This window comes from Seriola lalandi, unplaced genomic scaffold (assembly GCF_002814215.2).
Source record: "Seriola lalandi dorsalis isolate HSWRI2012SDOR001 ecotype SW California unplaced genomic scaffold, Sedor1 jcf7180002054333, whole genome shotgun sequence".
Taxonomy (NCBI): Eukaryota; Metazoa; Chordata; class Actinopteri; order Carangiformes; family Carangidae; genus Seriola; species Seriola lalandi.
Genome location: NW_019524886.1, coordinates 130567 through 148283, shown reverse-complemented (window position 1 = coordinate 148283; position 17717 = coordinate 130567). Strand labels below are relative to the sequence as shown.

Below are 17717 nucleotides of genomic sequence, written 5' to 3'. Positions count from 1 at the left end.
TTTCAATTAAATTCAAAAAACTTATTTTTAACTTCCACATATTAATTCTACATGGCATAAAGTCTTTTCCAGACAGATTTGTTATTTTTTCTTTTGTTGTTGTTGCTACAATCACATTTTATAAGTGACATTACAGCAATGGCAGCAATAATTTTTTAAAGACTTTCTTAGACCTGCAGATACCCTGGAATAAGAGATTTATGATTTACAATGAAAAATCAGTCACAGTAACTTCGATAACCGCCCTTTCCTGAAAAATCAACAGCTTTGAAAACCAGCCAGTGTGGTGTGACTAAGGTTATAGCCGATAAACACTGAAAAAAAAAACGTATTTTAAATGTTGGTAACGTTGAATTTTATGCCGTTTTTGTCGCTAAAGATAGCAAAGGTTAGAGAACTTAGGTTAGCTAGCTAGGTTACACTTTTTTTGTTTTTAAAGAACTGAGGTAAACATTAGATAAGTTCACATTTCACATGTGTCTTAGACACAATAACTGAGTTTTGGAGAAAATAAAGTCGGTCTTTTTCAAGACCTTTTAACCGACACCATTATTCCATGTCTTCAACTAACTTGGCTATAAGCTAATGTTACCATTGACAGCTAACGTTTTTCAGTTAGCTAACTTTACGCAACGAAACCGAACCCTGGACATTTTAATTTCCACATTTACTAAAAACCCAACAAAGCCCAATGCTGAAACTGCGGTGCCGCCATAAATGGACAATAAAATGCCTTACCAGCAAGTAAATTCAAGCTAATAAAGTTACCACAGCTAAATTGTAGGTCTAGCTGCCACACCAAGCACAGGTGACCTGGGTTGACAGGTTGCTATGGACTTGGTCGTTATGATTTAGAAATGAACAGCTGGTTGTGATTATGTCAGACATGGAACAAAAGTCCAAAATGTCCCTATTCATGAGGGTCATGAAGATGGGTCTAAAATAGTTCTAGCTATCTTAGTTGTAATCACATTTCTAATATTTTAACAACATCATCCCTTAGAATTAAATCAAAAGGAATGTGAATGAGTACATTTGACTGTTCTTACACTCAAGCATACATTAAAATAATTTCAATAGCAGCAATTTTGAAAGTTTTCAAACTCAAATTTAATTATTACAACAAAACTTACACCACATACATTTTCAGAGTACAAAATAATGAAACATTTTTAAATAGTTCTGCACATCCCTCGACACAATAAATTTCATCACTCTCAAATGGCAAAAAGAAATTCAAATGGTGTGAGCCATATGAAAAAGCAGGAAAAAAAGAAATTAAGCAGACATACATATTTGGCGAAACAACTAACAATACTGACAAATAATAGTTTTTGGTAAGTAAGTGCACCTGTGGTGAGAGGGGTGGGTGTGAGGCTGGAGGGTGTTGTAATGAGGCAACAAAAGTTAAGATGCTGGCATCAAGTGCTGTAAAACATGTTCATCTTGTTCCTAATCCATACTACTTACAGGTTTTTCAGTATGTAGTGTTTTCACACCAGAAGAGTGATTAAATAAAATATACTCAAAAACAGTCAGGTGAAAGAGCGCCAGGAACACATCAGAAAACAAAAAAGAACTGACTAACAATCTTTTGGAAAAACATATTGCTTTTTCATTAAATTTAATTACCAGTGGAATTCTGAAGTCACAGTTTGATTGACGCCATCTTGTTACACTGTAAATTTTGTTTGTAATAGTACCTGACTGACCGAAACGTGAAAAGTGTCCATAAGTAGATTTTAAATACTGCATTCACTAAATGCCCTTACATTAGTCTGTAGACTGCAACACTAGATGTACAATTTCTGTCGATTGTTCTCTAACACACATGCTGTCTTGTAGATGTTAAGACATTAACTGTAATTTTTCTCATTGTCCAATGTGGGATAAAGTTCTGTGTAATAATCTCATCTCAGGAGTCGAAGGTATACGCACATCATGTTCATTGCAGCAAACACACAAAAGCAGATAGGAAGCTAATAATGGTGTATTTTATAAACAGTGCAAGCCAAGTTTGTTCGACCTTCAGATTTAGGCAGTTTATCTGTATAAGAAAGACTCCCAGTTAAGAAGTCATTGATTCCAAGAGGATGACTACCCAGGAGTCATAATCAGTAATTACGAGTTGTTCCTCCATCCTGTTAATGAGGATTTAAAACTTTTCATTATCAATAGAATACATTCTCATTTCAGTGTTGTTTACATACATATTTTAGTGCTAAAACCCAAAGAACCACTGCTCATTTCTGTGGTAATATTATGAGGCCAGCCTCAATGAGTGTACAGATTACCTTTAGGTCAAGGACAATGTACCTTCCAAAGTAGGCCCACAATTTCTTTGTCTCAGCAGAGGTAAAGGATGAGGAGAAGATACTGGTAGACAGTTATACCCAGTAACACCTTTAACAACCACACACCGTTCTAGCTTCTTCCCATCCCAAGCTATCTCCTCTTGAACTGAGGTGATATTCCCTGCTGCTGCTCCCCAATAACATTAACTATCACCAATAAAGTAAGGACACAGCCTGTTAATATTCAGACTTTTAAGCTGTTACCGGGCAGGTTCCAGTGATCCTGTAACCTGAAAGCTTATCCCATCTCCAGGTAGAGGTGATGGGATGAGCGGGCAAAGCCAGCAGAGGTACCAGCGAAGGCCCAGGGTGTGACGCATGTTGCCCAGGAGTCCCAGGCTGTAGGGTCGGCGGGATGAGTACCACTCCCTTGTGGTCTGTCCCCGAAACATCAGGAAGAGATGGAAGAAGAAGAAGGCTGACACCAGCAGGAAGCCCACCACACATGTGTCAGCAATGAAAGCGAAGGCAAAGGCACGGGCCGAGACCTGGCCTAGGACACGGAGAAGGGACACAGTCAGTCATAACACTCCAGCTAGATTTGTGGATTGCACCTCATCTCGAACAACTGAACCGATGCACAAGAAGCATAAAGATAGTATTCCTTTTGCATTAATTCTGAGTTTCTTGGACAATAACCTTCAATGTTTATTAAATTAAATACAACACTACAATAGCCCTGGTAATAAGTGCCATTTTTTGTGTCAAGAGTCATCCACATGTATTTGTGAATTCAACTACTGATCCCCGTGAAACAATGCAGTGTATTAATAGGACGTCATGATCGGAGCTTTCTCTCAAGTGAATTCTGGCAGATAAAAGTACAGCAGACAAAAAACAATAAAGTACACAGCATGAGGGAAGGGCATGTTTGCTATTATGTAGTATATTTGTGTATTTGATGGCTTGTTTAAAACAAATAGTTTCAGAACAACTGAAATTATTTAAAAATAAGTCAGTCTTAAAGGTGCAAATATAAGGATCACGTTTCTCCTGTGCTCTCCAGTACTTCTTATTTAAAACCTCTGCTGCATTAGGGCAAAAAACTAGGGTTGAATTAATTAATTAATTGGCAACTGTTTTGGTAATTGATTAATTGAGTCATTTTGAGACATTTGCCTCCTCCAGTTTCTCTGGTGTGAGAATTTACGGCTTTTCTCTATTTTATATAACTGTAAATATGATATTTTTGACTTGTCAGACGAAACAAGACATTTGAAGATGTTGGTGATATAGTGTGCTACCACAGCTATGAAGAATAGATACAAAATGGGACAACCAACAGATGAGACACCAGATTCTACCTGAAACAAGCATGATCCAGGGTATGAGCAGTAGCAGGACGCTGTGCACAGTCACCCCCTCCTTCAGTATGACGATGAAGACCTCTGCGTTCATCAGCGTGGCGTAGAGGAGCCCAGACCACATGAACAACAAGCAGCTCAGGAAGAAGCGGTAGTTACGGAAGCCCACACACTGGCCAAAAAAGACACAGTGGTGATCCCGCCGCAGCACACACACTTTGCAGTCATAGCAGTGGGAGCAGCGAGGAGGAGTGTGTGTCTCACATGTATAACAGTACCTGTGTAAGGAAAAAGACAAAATATCTATTCTCAAATATGACAAAAGCAACATTTCACAGGTGAAATTGGAAAAAATCTGATGTTTCTTTGCTGTGGTTACTCTGCTTTTCTGCAATCATGAAGGATTTGACCCACACAGCAATAATGACTGGATGGCAAATGTTTCTTAGGAATTGGCAGAAAAGTTGACAGACAGAACAACATTTCCTCAACTGGGGCATGTACAGTATATCTCTTTTATGTTGCTTAAGTAAAAGAATGAGGTGGAAGCAAAGTGATGATGCAGATTTCCATGTTGGGAGTTTTGCTTTGTATGGTCTCTCAAAATTGTATTGTGTCTTATATTTTTTATCGGCTTTATTTCTATGGCAGGCACTTTGTATTTTGGTGAACCCTTCTAGTTTCCATGGGGTTGGATGGAAATGGGAAGTCCCTACTGATATAGGCTGCTTCTCTCTTTTTTTTTTTTTTTTTTTTTACTGATTTACAGGACTGATGTTATATTTCAAAGTAAGAATTAGATGTCATACAAAAAATCCTCGATTGGAACTAAGGAGGCTGCCCCTGACCAAAAGAGCACAGAAGTGTGTAGATAAGGGTGTCCACATACTTTTGGTCATATAGTGTACTGTGTATTCACTACTGCTAAATTGTAAATAAAATCCATTCATTTTCTTGTCTATAACAACCCCCACAGCTGCTCCTTCCTTACCTCCAACCCTGACCCACCCCCTCTCCTCCCAGGAACACCCCCTTGATGCTGGGGCTGGTTTTAACGAAGAGCAGGGCGTTCCAGCAGATGTTTCCCAGCATAAAGTACTGGGCCAGCAGGTGCACGACCTTCCACCAGGCGGACCACTCCGTCTTCTTCTGGTCCGCCTCAAGCGGAGCCTCGACCAGGACCAAGTAGCTCACCTCCCCGGTGATGGAGAAGACCAGGAAAGTGTTCAGGGCAACGGGGAGGTGGCGACACACCCTCTCGACCCTGCAAAACGTTTTACTGGCAAAACTCGTCATGTTTCCTGCGTGTCCTCCTCTGCGCGATGTCTGAACCACAGCTGGAAACCCAGTGGTGTGGTTATGGGAAGGACTGATTTCAAAGACGCACCGCCAAATAACCGTTGGTTAGCTTTGTTAGCCGTATAACCACACCATTAGCTTTCTGACTGAGGTTAAACCAACCGCACGGTATTAACAATACCAAGAAAAACTTCGGGTACAACTTCATGTAATGTAAGAGGTGAAATGTGACGCCGGTAATCTGTAAAAACCCTCTCCTTACCACGATCTGTCAATGGACGGAATCAAGTTTCTGCTTGCAAGCGTCACACAAAAACATATCCGTAATGCTACAAGATACTATGGTTCCGCTAGAAAAATGCCGTTAATCTTGTGCCCTTTTCAAAACAATGTTCAAAACGTAATATGTACAGTGGTGAAAAGTTACTAACCACATTTACTGAGGTACCATACTCGGGTACAATTTTTAGGTACTTAGGCACCAGGTAGCTACTGAGGTACTTTACTTGAGTATTTCCATTTTCTGTCATTTTGTACTTTTACTCCACTACATTTATTTGCTATCTTTAATGACTTCACAAATAAAGATTTTCTACATACAAAACAAATAAAGAGTCTATAAAATACTTGAAAGACTTTGTTATGAATAAGAATAACCAATAGTATATACATATAGAGCTGAAAAGAGTAATTGATTAATCAATTAGTGAGCTGACGGAACTCTTGTTAATATTTCATGGTTTCATCTTTTTAAATGTGATTATTTGCTGGTTAATAATAATGCTTTTAATTCAATAAGTTTGGAGTTTTGTTTAGGGTTAGGTTAGGTCAGGGTTAGGTCAACACGGTTCGCAAACAAGGCCATAAGCATTGTGAACGACCCCAGCCACAGCTCCTCCTTCACCTCCTTAGAATCCAGCCAGTGTTACTGAAGTATCAAGACCTCCTCTAGAAGGCTGTACAAAAGACAAATAGTCCACAAGAAATGATATTTCGTTTACACGTGACAACAATAAAAGCTTGAACCTTGAACCTTGGTTGGACAAAACAAGCATTGTGAAGTTGTCACTTTGGGCTGTGGTAATTGCGTCACTTCAAGAAGCTAGAACAATAAAATGCTGTTTACACATTAATGCATCCAGAATAATAATATAATGATATATATATAATAGTACAACAGTCACAGGGGATGTTTTCTGCATTGAGTACTTTTACTTCTAATAGATTAAGTAATTTTTTCTGATTACATTTACATACTTTTCCTGAGTCATCTTTTGAATGAATCCATATTAATGGGTTTCAATCTTTTCAATTACAGAACTATAGTGTATGTAAGTGGATGTTTCAATAATTTGGTTACCTGTGTGGCATTAAAAAAAAAAAAAGCTCACACTACTGTTTAACCCCATTACCATGTCCATGTGTGGATTTGGCAGCATCTCGCTGGTCCCTCCCCCTCAAAGCGCAGACCTTAATCCTTGATAATCTCTGCATCCATTGAAAGCCTTCAGTCATGGCTGCACCGAAGGAGAATTTACTGTCTCTTGGATATCTGACCGGCACTGAAAGAAACACTTTCACAAAACAAAGAGAGCACAGTCTAAAGAATAGGTAAGATTATTGGATGCTGCCCTGGAGTCAGGGAGTGGGGATCATGTTGGACTTTTTTTTTCAAAATGCATTCAGCAAACAATGATTACCATTCCTGACTAAAATTACCATAATACAATTTGACTTCTGCAGGGATCTGAACAGGGTGGTACTCAAGAGGGAGATTAATATGTAGCCTTGGTAAAGCTTATTGAATTTTTATTTGGAAACTTGAAAGTTTAGTGGTGTAAACTCTGGGTGGTGTGTGAGAGTGGAGAGGTGTGTGTGTGTGGCATGCTTTACTATGATGCTGTATCATGATGCAATGTCTCCTCTTACAGTGTCCACAGGCCATTGCTGTTGCAAACTGACTTTTCAACTCTTCAGAGTCACCAACATCTGTAAGTGCACAGACAAAAACGCAACAAGATGTTTGAATGAGTATGTGGAGGGATGAGGAGGAGAACACATACTGCAGAGTTCATGTCAGGATAACCAGCTGTTCACCACCTCTGTCAAAAATCCGGGCTGTATGCGGGCAACTAAAGAACATTTTCATTATCAATTAATCTGCTCATTGTGTAAATCGGTTCATTCAGTGTTTGTCATCTCAGACTCTGTGTGTGTTTCCTGCAGCAGAGGGATGCACCTGCAGCAGCGCTGGCAGGAGCTGAAGGAGAGAGAGCTTACAGCCCAGCAGCACAACAGGCAGCTCCTGCAGCAGTTCGAGAAAGCCCAGGACACACTGAGAGAGATGTTGGCCCGCAATGCTGCCATGAAAATGATCCGGGTATACACACACAGACACACAGACACACAGACACACACACACACACACACACACACACACACACACACACACACACACGAAGAAAAATTTAGGAAGTAGCTCAGGAAATGAATCCTGGCTTCTATGTTGATTGTAAAAAACAGTCACACTTGTATTTCATTCCTGCATCAGTGAAGCCTTTGTGCTCAATGTTTGTCTTGACCTTTGACCCCTGCAGATGGAGTATGAGAGGTATCTGGAAGAGAGCGCCCCCCGCTGGCAGCAGCAACTCAAGGAGAAAACCCAGGCTGCTCAGAGGAAGGTATGTAGCAGCTTTCCTTTAATTCAGCAAGCCATTCGAATGTGAGGCATTTTGAGACGTTTATGAAACTGGATCAGTGTGAAAAAGGCTGTTTCTTCAACAGAGGATGGAGGAGTATCTGAGGTCATGTCTAAAGAATACAGAGCAAGAACAAATGACAGATCAACCTTTACTTTCGCAAGGTTTTTTCTCTTCCTCACTCACTTTAAGAAATTATATTGTGACATTTATTCTTAAATTTTATTTATAGCATCACACAACAGGTCTTCTGTACTCTCATATTCAGCATGTACCTCTGTTTGTAGGCCTTACCAAAAAGACACAGAAAGTTTCTGCATCTCAAGAGAACAACAACAACCAAAGCAGCCACTCAGACTACAACCAAGATGTCTCCTCTCATCTCCCCTACGTGCAGTCTTCCTGGCTCACCCACACTCGATCCCAGACAGCTAGGTTTCCTATCAGAGTGCCCTGTCAACCCCAAGGTTCCTCTCATGCCCCTCCATCCTATCTCCCACCGCCCGCCATCTTCCCACATCCTGATCAATTCCAGCTCCAACACCTTGCGTCTTTATCTAGTCATCATCATCATCATCATCATCCCTGGCCCAGACAGGATCCACCAGGCTGGGCTTCCCCTCAGCTTGACTACCCCTGGTCCTGGCCTACAGGTGCTGCTGGGATCCCCTCAGGCTCTGGGGCTCTGTTGGGTCAGCTCTACACAGAGCAGCCTCCTAATGAGAGGGGGGTGGAGGCTGAGACAAGCAGAGCACCTAGCTCAAAGAGAGAGAGAGGCGGTGGAAGCAGGAGCAGCCATTTATCCCAGGAGCTGGACATTAAACCAGGTGGGAAAATGAAATTTAACAGAAAAAAAGCACTTATTTCATGTCAGTGTGTATATCTATACAACATGTGTAGCCTTGTTCTTTTTTAAAATAAGTTTATCTGTAATGTGTGTGTAGTTCGCCTGTCCAGTGGCCATGCAGAAAGCAGCGAGAGTGGCAGGGATTCCAGTCAGGCGAGAAGAGAGATAAGGAAGAGGAGGGAGAAGAGAGGAAAAACACGGAGTACCTCCTCACACAGAGACAGGTGCAGCTCTCAGGAGTGAGTAAAGATATTTTTTAAAGATTTCACTTTGTATTTGGTTCCCTTCATGCCTGTGTACTTCATTAAGTTTTCCACATACAGCTTGTCTCATTTGAATGGTTTTAAGAGGCTTTGTAGTATCATACATCACAAAGAAGAATGACACATTTTGTTGCAGAGATACTGTAATAAGCTTTTTTTTCTCATCTCCTATCTTGTTAACAATATTGCAACCTGGGGTCCCATCCCTGAGGCAGAGAACCACCCCTCTATGTTCATACAGACCTAATCAGTGATGGAAAGCAACTAAGTACATTCACTAAAGTACAATTTTAGCTGCTTGTACTTTACTTGAATATTTCCACTAAACCACATTTCAGAAGAAAATATTGCAGTTATTCTTGTAAAATATGACAGTGTAATAGATTTAGCAATGTATGAAGCAAACTAGTTATAGTTTAATTTGTTATTTGATGATAGAGTTTCCTACTGTCCTGGGCTTTTATAGGACTTTACTGGACAATTTAGTTCCTTACTAACAATAACCCAATATTACAGTAATATAACACTGACAAGGCCTATTCTGCGCTGAGCACTTTTAACTTTGATACTCTAAGTAGATGTTAATGCCTTCTACCTCTGTATTTCTACATTAAATGCAGGACTTTAAATGGAATATTATTTTTTCCACAGTATTGTATTGATATCACTGTATTATAAATTTCTTCAAATCATCTTACTTGACAGTTTTTTGTTCATTCCTCTTAAGGTCATCTATGACTTCCAGTGCAATTGTCGTTGCTGGAGTCACTGTGGTTCAAAGCTCAGAGAGCGAAACCTCATCAGAGAAGCGCAGCACGAGTGGCAGTGGTAGAACAAGGACTAGAAGTGGGGGACTTCCTGTTGGATCACCAAGGATGGAAGAGGTGGCAAGTGAAAGTACCAGGAGCAAGGGAGATGACTCTGGTAGTCACAAAGAAGAGAGTAACTCCACTAGTGAGGAGTCAGTGAGTCAGATTGAGAAATCCAGGAGTGAAAATGTCCTGAATCAAGGTCCTGATGACAAATCAGACAGCTGTAGAGAGGAAGTATCACAAAGTGTTAGTATAAAGATTGAAAATGGAGTTGCAGAAATAGAAAAGCAGGAGCGAAGGAGCAGTGCTGAAGAGAGCAGTGCTGAAGAAAAGGATGAGGAAGAAGAGGAGCATGAAGATCTTGAAGAAAGAGCCGATGGTGAAGGTGAGGAGAAAGAAAACAGTCAGAGAAATGTGGAGGAAGATGATGGTGATGTTTCTGCCAAAAAGAATACAGCAGAGGAAGAGGAAGAGACAGCAGCAGAGGAAGAGTTGGAGGATCAGGGAGATGATAAAGACAGTTTGAAGAATGAAGACGGCGAGAACAGAACACAGGGTTCTGCCTCCTCTCAGGATGAAGAGGATGAGAGTGAACAAGATGACAACAAGATAGGTGAGGATGAGGAGGGGTCTGCTGAAGAGGAAGGCGAGGGTGAGGAGGAAGAGGAGGAAGAAGAGCAGGAGAGTGATGAAGTAGGAGAAGCAGAGGAGGAAAGCGATTCAGAGGACAGTATCATCTCACCACAAAACAGGTAAGATCATATAGGAATTCAACGGTTTTCTTTGCAAATGACTGAACCTAAACTAAATATGAAAAAAATATTTTGTTTTCAGACTGAAAAAGATGCACATTATTCCAGAGGAAGCAGCTGAAGATGATGATGAACAGAAGGGGAGTAAAACAGGATCCTCAGACGAGGTCTCAATTGAGTTCAGCGAGGAGGACGATATTGAGGATCTCCTCGCACCTCAAGAACAAAGAAAGAAAGAGTGAGTACAGATTTCACTTCTCTGATGGCAAAAACACATCTGCATATGCTTCTCACATCTTTTTAAACATGTATTTTCAGAGAAAAGGACCTGAAAGTTGATGACAAGCCTGAAGGTACGGTCTCAGCCAGTCAAAAGAATCACAAGATGAAATGAATATACGAAAAACTTGTTGTTGAAGATGCTGATTATGTGTTCAACTTCTTTTCCAGCAACTTGTGACAAGGTGGAGATTTTTCAAGTGGAGCTGGACAATTCGACAAAGACAGATCACCAAAGTGACTCTGATGAGTTTGATCACTTTTATGACTAAATACGTTGTTTTAAACTGTCTAACCCTGAGAATAAGGGTTAAAAACTACCTCAGTCACCTGCAATTTAGGAGAATTTTTAAAAAAGATGTTGATTCATAAATAATGTTGATTATTTAGTTTCTTTGCATTTAAATAGAGATGGATATCTAAATGTTGGATAATTTCCATTCAAAAATAAAAGAAATCTCACCTCAAATAACGGCATTTCTTACATATCAAACATTTCTTTCTTTTATTTTTGAGCTACAATTTATAGGTTTCTTTCTCCTCCAGTCAAAACCTACCACAGAAACATGATATAAAGCTCTGGCACAGGAAAGGAGCAGACTGTGCAACAATCTTTTATTAATTTTTTTCTCTTAACTTTTTGCATGTATTTAACCCAAACCACAGGCAAATAACATTTTCAAGTAGAAGTAAGAGGAAAGTACACAATAAAGTACAAAGGGTGACAATAATTTATTGAAAAGAGATCTGCTGTATCTGAGTGATTGCTATTCCTCCACATTCCTGACACCACCAACCAGAGTACTGTACACCCCAACATGTTTTGTCATATAAAAACAGACCGGTGGGCAAAATGGTCTCAACAGCACAAGAGTCGTTTCCTGCTTTTACATATTTTACATCCGAGAGCCTGGAGAGTGCAGCGTGCAAAGCTGCTGGCAAACTTGTCCTGGTTAATCAAGTCACTTCTGTTGACAGTGAGAATTTAAAGTCTTTGTTATTGTTAGATTTTCACCACCTGAGCTGCCAAGCAGGGGCTCACTCTCTTCCCATCCTCTGATGTAGCGCTGCGCTGAATGAGCAGCCTGCCGTAAGTCCCACCCACCTGGCCTTTAGTCAGCCGTCCGGGATTGACACAGACACAGCCGACAACATCCTGAGGACAGGTGAAGATGAAGTTTAAAAAAACAAAACACACTTACATTCTTTAATGTCAATGTGAAAACGTATCCTCTATTCCTCTATTACACTTCACGTAAATGATTAACTATTTAAATGTGGACTACATGTTAATGAAAGGGATGTTTGCACCTTTACAAAGTAGCGCAGCTCAGAGGGGATGATGAGAACATCGGGGGTGAGCGGCATCTGACCGAAGCTCTGAAACTTCTCATAATCCATGTTAACCTCCTCCACAGGTGGGTACAGCGGGTAGTAACTTCATGTTAAGACAGAAACAGAGGGGGCATTAATGCTGGGCATCCTCAAAAATAGAGAGAACAAGTGAACGCTTTCAGGACTCCTACCTCCTCTGGGTCAGCATGTGTTTCAGTATCCGTGAAAATCTGTCTGATCCAGTGCCACTGCAACACAAATCAATGGCAGTTTTTACATAAAACTCTATAGTCATGGCAACCATTAACATATTCATCAGTGTAATGCAATTATAGCTTTAAAAGGGTTGTTTGTGTGAATAATATGAAACATATTTAAAAACAAAAACAAAAACATATTTTCAGTTCTAGTCAGTTCTGAGCTCCTTTGCTGGATGGAGAGTGTGAGACCATTACAAATTGCAATTTAAGCACATTCTGGGGGTCTTTCTCACCAGCTGATCTCCTCTGCGCCCATGTGGAACAAGATGTCGGTGGATGTCAAGCCAAAGGTCACGCCATCGATCAGCAGGGTGCAGGGGTCAGGGACCAGGGTGACACGCTGCAAAGCATGAGGAGAAAACATTGTCTGAGACTGATCGTGATGATGGACTACGAAATTTCCAGTGACGATAAAAACAAGTAGTTTGTTGGGTTGACGTGAAGAATCCTACAGTCAGGTCTTTCTGTGTCTGACCTGGTCCTTGCTGAGGTTTGGCAGGGTGAAGGGAGGCTGTGGGTAGATGAAGTGGTGGTGGATGTCTCTCTGCGAGGGCACGAACACCAGATGACAGCCAACACTGCGAAAAGAAAACACGAAGCTTCATGATTTGTAAAAAAAAAAAAAAAAAGTCTGATGAAAGCACAATACAATGCTGCTCTTTATGGTCACCAGGAGCTTAAACAGTAGAATCAGAGTGAGGAGAGTTATGACACGTACCTTCTGGTGCCATCCACGATGCTTTCAATACATCTTGCGAAAATGGCCTCAAATGTCTCAGTCACCTGCGCTTTCTGTTGGAGAGATGGTCACATATATTCAAGTTAAACAAATTAATCCGAGCTCAAAAGAGTGATTAGAAGAGCGACTGTTATGTTGGACAAGAGGAATTTATATTTGTCTTTTGATTTTTAAAATCAAATTTTAAAAAGAAAATGAGTTCAAAGAGAAGAAGGTATTCTGAGATAAACAAACAAGCTGATCATGTCCGCTGTTAAACCTACCTCAATTTGTTCGTGTTTGGAATCCACAAATGGGCCCAGCTGGTGAAAAGAAGGGAGAATTAGGAAACTCACACATAACACTGAATGAAAAAAGGATTGTGCGCCTATAAACTAGTGACAGGGGAGGTTTTATGAGCCACTGTGTGCATCTAGCCACACATGGAAAGTGTATGAAATATAGTTTATGATGCAACAACAACAAAAAAAAAATTACTATACCAGTAGGCAGACATCAGGACGATCCCTGACAATGACATTGATTAGGTCCAGCAGAGGGTCAAAGGTCAGACTGTCAGAAGGGGTGTATGGTCCACAGGCCACTAGTACATTCATTGGCTCTGCAATTGCATGAGATGACGAGTGTGTTTTCATTGATGTGAAAGAGAAAGTTCTCCGCATCATTCAGTCACTGGAGAATATTGTAAGCTCCATGTCTAGTTAAACAAGTCAGTAACAGGATACAGTGATACCTGTATGATGCATTTAAAACGACATTGTTCCTTACCTTCATCCATCTCCATTTTCACCTCCGAAGTGTAGAAAGGAAGTGGGACACTCTAAGAAAGGAAAAAAAGACAAAACCATTAACAGAAGATACACAAACAGGTCTTTATTTTTAAACATTTCAAGTAAATGTGGCTTTAAAAGGCTTCATCTTTGACTCGCTCATGTGTCAGCACTTGTTAACTTGTAGCTGACCTCATAGAGTTTAGAAGCCACCAGTTTTCTTCCTGTTGTGTTCATTCCCTCCATCATTACAACCTGTAGGAAGAGGACAGACAAGGGGATGAATCTGTGCTCCTTCCTGCACAGCAGTCTCATACACCGCAGGGAGGCAGTTATTGATTCTTTTGTGGGAACGGTTGTTTTTGTCAGAGTTCTCGGTCAGACGCTGGGTGAGTCTCCAGCCCAGGTCCTTGGCATGCTCTGTTACTCTTGGTGGACATATAACCTGCTGCACACAAACCTCAGTGCACAGGCAAAGGAGAGCCCACCACTCAGTGTGTGTTCATCACTTCATTACGGTGTGTGCATTTTAATCTAGTGACTCTCAATGGTAAAATACATGACAGATAATAGCAGCATAGAGATGGGTGCACATCTTAGAGGAGAATCATGCAGGAGACATTTGGTTCAATAATGTAAAAAAAATTTTCCTAATACAGCTAAAATAACATTTACAGCAGACCCCTTTGTAGCTTGATCTGTCACAACAATTGCGTTCCTTCTGCGCACCTGTCCAGGAAACAGGGAGTACTCTTTGAGCTCTGATAGGTCAACAGGTACTTGCTGACCACCTTGCTCTGGTCCCGCCTCCAGCAGAACTGACTGCGCGTTCAGTTTGCCATTGCTGTCGCAGCACACCTGTCCCAGCACTGTTACACTGTCCTGCAGGTGGACAAACACAAACACAAGAAACTGAGCAGTCAGGTAGTCGTTATACAGAGATATAACTGAGCTGTATCTGTTTTAGTCACATAAAACAACAAATGTGGATTACACAGTAGAAGCCTAGTCGAGGCACGTTTTATCCACATACTAAGAAATTTCTACAACAGTTTTATAACATAAGAGAAAACTTACATTCATGTGCCTGAATCCAAGTTCAAAACAATCAAAAGCTCATTACAATGTACAAGTTTAGCAGTTAAAAAACTTTTAGGCTAATTTTATATCATAAAATATAAGATCTATTCAAAACTTCTGTAAAACACGTTTAAGCTTCTGTGACTAAATAAGATGTCCACAACAATCAAACCTCTGTACCTGCGCGGGCAGAGAGACAGGGGAAAACTCTTCGATACTGAAGTGAGACTTGAGGCCCTCTCCCAGCTCCTCTATCTTCTCTGTCAACACTGGGGAGGAGAGATGCAAAAATGTGTATTACAGGCTTCAGGCACTTCTACTGTCTCCATTTAGCTGATCTGGTTTTTCAGTTACTTTTAATGTATGTTTTTACATCTATACATTAAGGGGAGCCTTTGTTTTTTTTTTTTTTTTTTTTACAGACAGTAAGTGTCAAGATGTCTGAGATTGATGACGTTGAATAAATCTGTACAGCTACATACCATTTCGAACATCTCGCAGCCTCTGGAACATGTACTTGTAGCTGCAGCGGAGGGAGTCTTCGGGACCTTCCAGCAGCTCCAGCTGGACGCCTTCACCCGGAGCTTTCCTGCCTACCCAGCGGGTGCCCTGCACAGCCCCAAATGTAACCACCACCTCCCCTTTCGCCCCTCGCTGGCTGTACTTCTGTGAGGGAGTTGCACTGCAGAGAGAGATGGGAGGAAGGGCAGAGTCTGGTCACAGTGCAATAAATTGCCATTTTATCAAGTGATTCAGTCTTATGGTTCAAAAAAGGTCATTTTCTTTTGGTGTCATGGCTCCAAAATTAGGTCAAGTTAAAGGCTAGCTTAATTTTTTTTGGCTTATTATGTTGATTATACAACTCATGCTTATTTAATTTGAGGATTTTGAAAAGTGATATATAAAGTTTACTCTTACTGTGAAAGTCATCAAAATCAAGTCTATAACTTTTCCCTGTAAAAAAAAAAAAAAAAAGACTACCTGACTAATTAAATTACACTTGGAAACACGACAGACAAGCAGATATTGTTCACTTAGTTCACACAAGAAAGTGATTTCAATACAAGGCAAGACTGAATAAATCTTAAGTGTGTTTTTTCTTAAAGGTTGACCAATATCAAAACCAGGAAGCAGAGTGTATTTGTGGGGATTTGGCTGCTGTTGGTTTACACTGCTGAATACCTGGGAGAGAAGCTGGCAGGAGACAGCAGCAGGACAGGGCTTGCCAGCAGAGCTGCACTCCTCTTTGAACGAGGGTGTTCGGGAGTGGTCAGTGCTCGTTTCTGAGAGCCCTGCACAGACGTAAACAAACATGGTCAGAGCAGAGCATACGGAAAACACAAACATGCTCAGACTCACTGTATGGACAGCTAGTTAGCCACACCTATACTAATTCACCTTTTCTAAGTGAATGGAGAGTGAACAGGAGTAAAAAATAAAAGTTGTCATCAAAATTTACCTTTGCAGGGGTAGAGTAGGAATCTAGTAGATCGTCCTCCTCCTCCTCAGCTTTGATTCTGAAGAAATTATGTTAAGGTCTGGTCAACATGTTGACAATAACAAGACACTCATCACAGACAACAGTTAAATCCAGAAGGAGGAGCAGCTGGATAATCAAGTGTGTTTTTTTTCCCCCGAGAGTTCACTGTGAAGGATACAAGTCCTGCAGAGAGTGGATGTCTCTGGTTCTGTTATGAGTTTCTTCTATTCTGAAGCTTTGTTTATTCCTCTTGTTCAACACCTGCAAAGAAGATAGACACACACACACACACACACACACTGTAAATTGGTTTCCTAGGGGTGACCACCAATTCACACGAGTACAAAATGGTAGAGTCACAAATAAATGTGGTTACTTTATTGACTGGAAAAATATAACATATTCAGTTTCAGCCTGTCACCTCATGTTCAAACTGCTCCAGGTTGTCCAGGGTGAGTTTTAATCCATTTTTTGTGCTGCTGTAGGCCACCCACTCCAGCACTATCTTGTCTATCTGTAACCTGCTACAAATACACTGCTCCACCACTGAGGGACAGAAAGAAGGACAGCAAGTGAAATGTAAAGCAAACTGCAAACACACCGAGGGACCATAAATATGACATTACAACAGTTACTGAAAATAAAACTATAAATCAGAGGATGAGGAGGATAACAAGTAGCATAATTGTTGTGCAGGTTTTTTTTTTCTAAAGTCTGCCTTTACATTCTGATATATGAACATTAACATTGAGAATGAATGAAGTGCACAAACACTTTTGCATTTGACAGTAATGCAAATGTTCTTCTGCAGTCACCGGAAAGTGATGTAGGTGTTTAAAGAAAGACAAAACACAACATAAAAGCCCATACATTGGGATGGAGCACAGGTGACAAGACACCTCATAAAATCCGTCACATAATAGACATATACTGTAGTTTACTCTATAGCAGATGAGACCAAACATCGCAAACTATAAAAATGTAGCAGTACAGTCACATAACGTTGCACCCTGTTGGACGGTTGTTGAGGTACTGGCTGCTTTCCAGCTGAGATTGAAAAAATTAGCAGATGTTAGCTACTTACTCTTGTCGAGGACCGAGTCATCCTGGTAGGGTATGCCGAATATTTCCAGCTCTGATTTTAGGGTTTCTGCAGATAGTTCTGCCATTGCTTTATGCTGTATATTCACTAGACACTGTGTTGTAAATATGGAGGAATTCAAACGTCAGAAGCTCGAGCGCAACGTTAGCTTTCGTCTCACTTCATAACAACGACGTCGAACCAATTCTCTCAACAATGCGACTTCTAAACACCAGCTACGGCAGTTTGCTCCAGCTTAGTTTGGTTGAAGATGTGAGAGCTGTGAATAAATCTGACCAACATTAGATGCACATTTCATTTTACCGCGAAAAAGCGCTGTCGGCGGCCGGAACTTGCGTCACA

At 40.7% G+C, this 17717-nt stretch overlaps 3 protein-coding genes across 3 annotated transcripts; 1 reads left to right on the top strand and 2 right to left on the bottom strand.

The window, feature by feature from the left end:
- Window positions 1-1092: 1092 nt before the first annotated feature.
- zdhhc24 (zDHHC palmitoyltransferase 24) lies at window positions 1093-5254 on the bottom strand. Its single transcript, XM_023407318.2, has 3 exons — window positions 4650-5254; window positions 3659-3936; window positions 1093-2847 (listed from the first exon to the last, which is right to left on the bottom strand). Exons 1-3 carry the CDS (start codon window positions 4952-4954, stop codon window positions 2555-2557), a joined length of 876 nt encoding a protein of 291 aa, XP_023263086.1. The 5' UTR covers window positions 4955-5254; the 3' UTR covers window positions 1093-2554.
- Window positions 5255-6470: 1216 nt separating this feature from the next.
- LOC147819068 (uncharacterized) lies at window positions 6471-11149 on the top strand. Its single transcript, XM_087174255.1, has 11 exons — window positions 6471-6568; window positions 6889-6948; window positions 7184-7337; window positions 7555-7638; window positions 7742-7820; window positions 7944-8483; window positions 8601-8742; window positions 9494-10330; window positions 10413-10568; window positions 10649-10683; window positions 10781-11149. The coding sequence occupies exons 1-11, from the start codon at window positions 6471-6473 to the stop codon at window positions 10879-10881; spliced, it is 2286 nt and encodes a 761-aa protein (XP_087030381.1). The 3' UTR covers window positions 10882-11149.
- A 173-nt stretch (window positions 11150-11322) lies between these two features.
- On the bottom strand, window positions 11323-17708 carry pola2 (polymerase (DNA directed), alpha 2). The gene is made up of 18 exons (XM_023407307.2): window positions 17358-17708; window positions 16695-16819; window positions 16452-16534; window positions 16253-16310; window positions 15976-16085; window positions 15276-15475; window positions 14974-15062; window positions 14443-14595; window positions 13906-13968; window positions 13712-13763; window positions 13426-13544; window positions 13207-13245; window positions 12923-12996; window positions 12680-12782; window positions 12438-12544; window positions 12136-12192; window positions 11921-12047; window positions 11323-11765 (listed from the first exon to the last, which is right to left on the bottom strand). Exons 1-18 carry the CDS (start codon window positions 17440-17442, stop codon window positions 11613-11615), a joined length of 1797 nt encoding a protein of 598 aa, XP_023263075.1. The 5' UTR covers window positions 17443-17708; the 3' UTR covers window positions 11323-11612.
- Window positions 17709-17717: the final 9 nt, after the last annotated feature.

Coding starts and splice junctions, on each gene's coding strand:
- zdhhc24 (XM_023407318.2), bottom strand. CDS start 4,954: ATGACGAGTTTTGCCAGTAAAACGTTTTGCAGGGTCGAGAGGGTGTGT. Junction 3,937..4,649: donor GGGGTGGGTCAGGGTTGGAG/GTAAGGAAGGAG, acceptor TTCCTTACACAG/GTACTGTTATACATGTGAGA. Junction 2,848..3,658: donor CTGGATCATGCTTGTTTCAG/GTAGAATCTGGT, acceptor TCCGTGTCCTAG/GCCAGGTCTCGGCCCGTGCC.
- LOC147819068 (XM_087174255.1), top strand. CDS start 6,471: ATGGCTGCACCGAAGGAGAATTTACTGTCTCTTGGATATCTGACCGGC. Junction 6,569..6,888: donor GAGCACAGTCTAAAGAATAG/GTAAGATTATTG, acceptor CTCCTCTTACAG/TGTCCACAGGCCATTGCTGT. Junction 6,949..7,183: donor CTTCAGAGTCACCAACATCT/GTAAGTGCACAG, acceptor TGTTTCCTGCAG/CAGAGGGATGCACCTGCAGC.
- pola2 (XM_023407307.2), bottom strand. CDS start 17,442: ATGGCAGAACTATCTGCAGAAACCCTAAAATCAGAGCTGGAAATATTC. Junction 12,997..13,206: donor CCAAACACGAACAAATTGAG/GTAGGTTTAACA, acceptor TCTCTCCAACAG/AAAGCGCAGGTGACTGAGAC. Junction 12,545..12,679: donor CAAACCTCAGCAAGGACCAG/GTCAGACACAGA, acceptor CATGCTTTGCAG/CGTGTCACCCTGGTCCCTGA.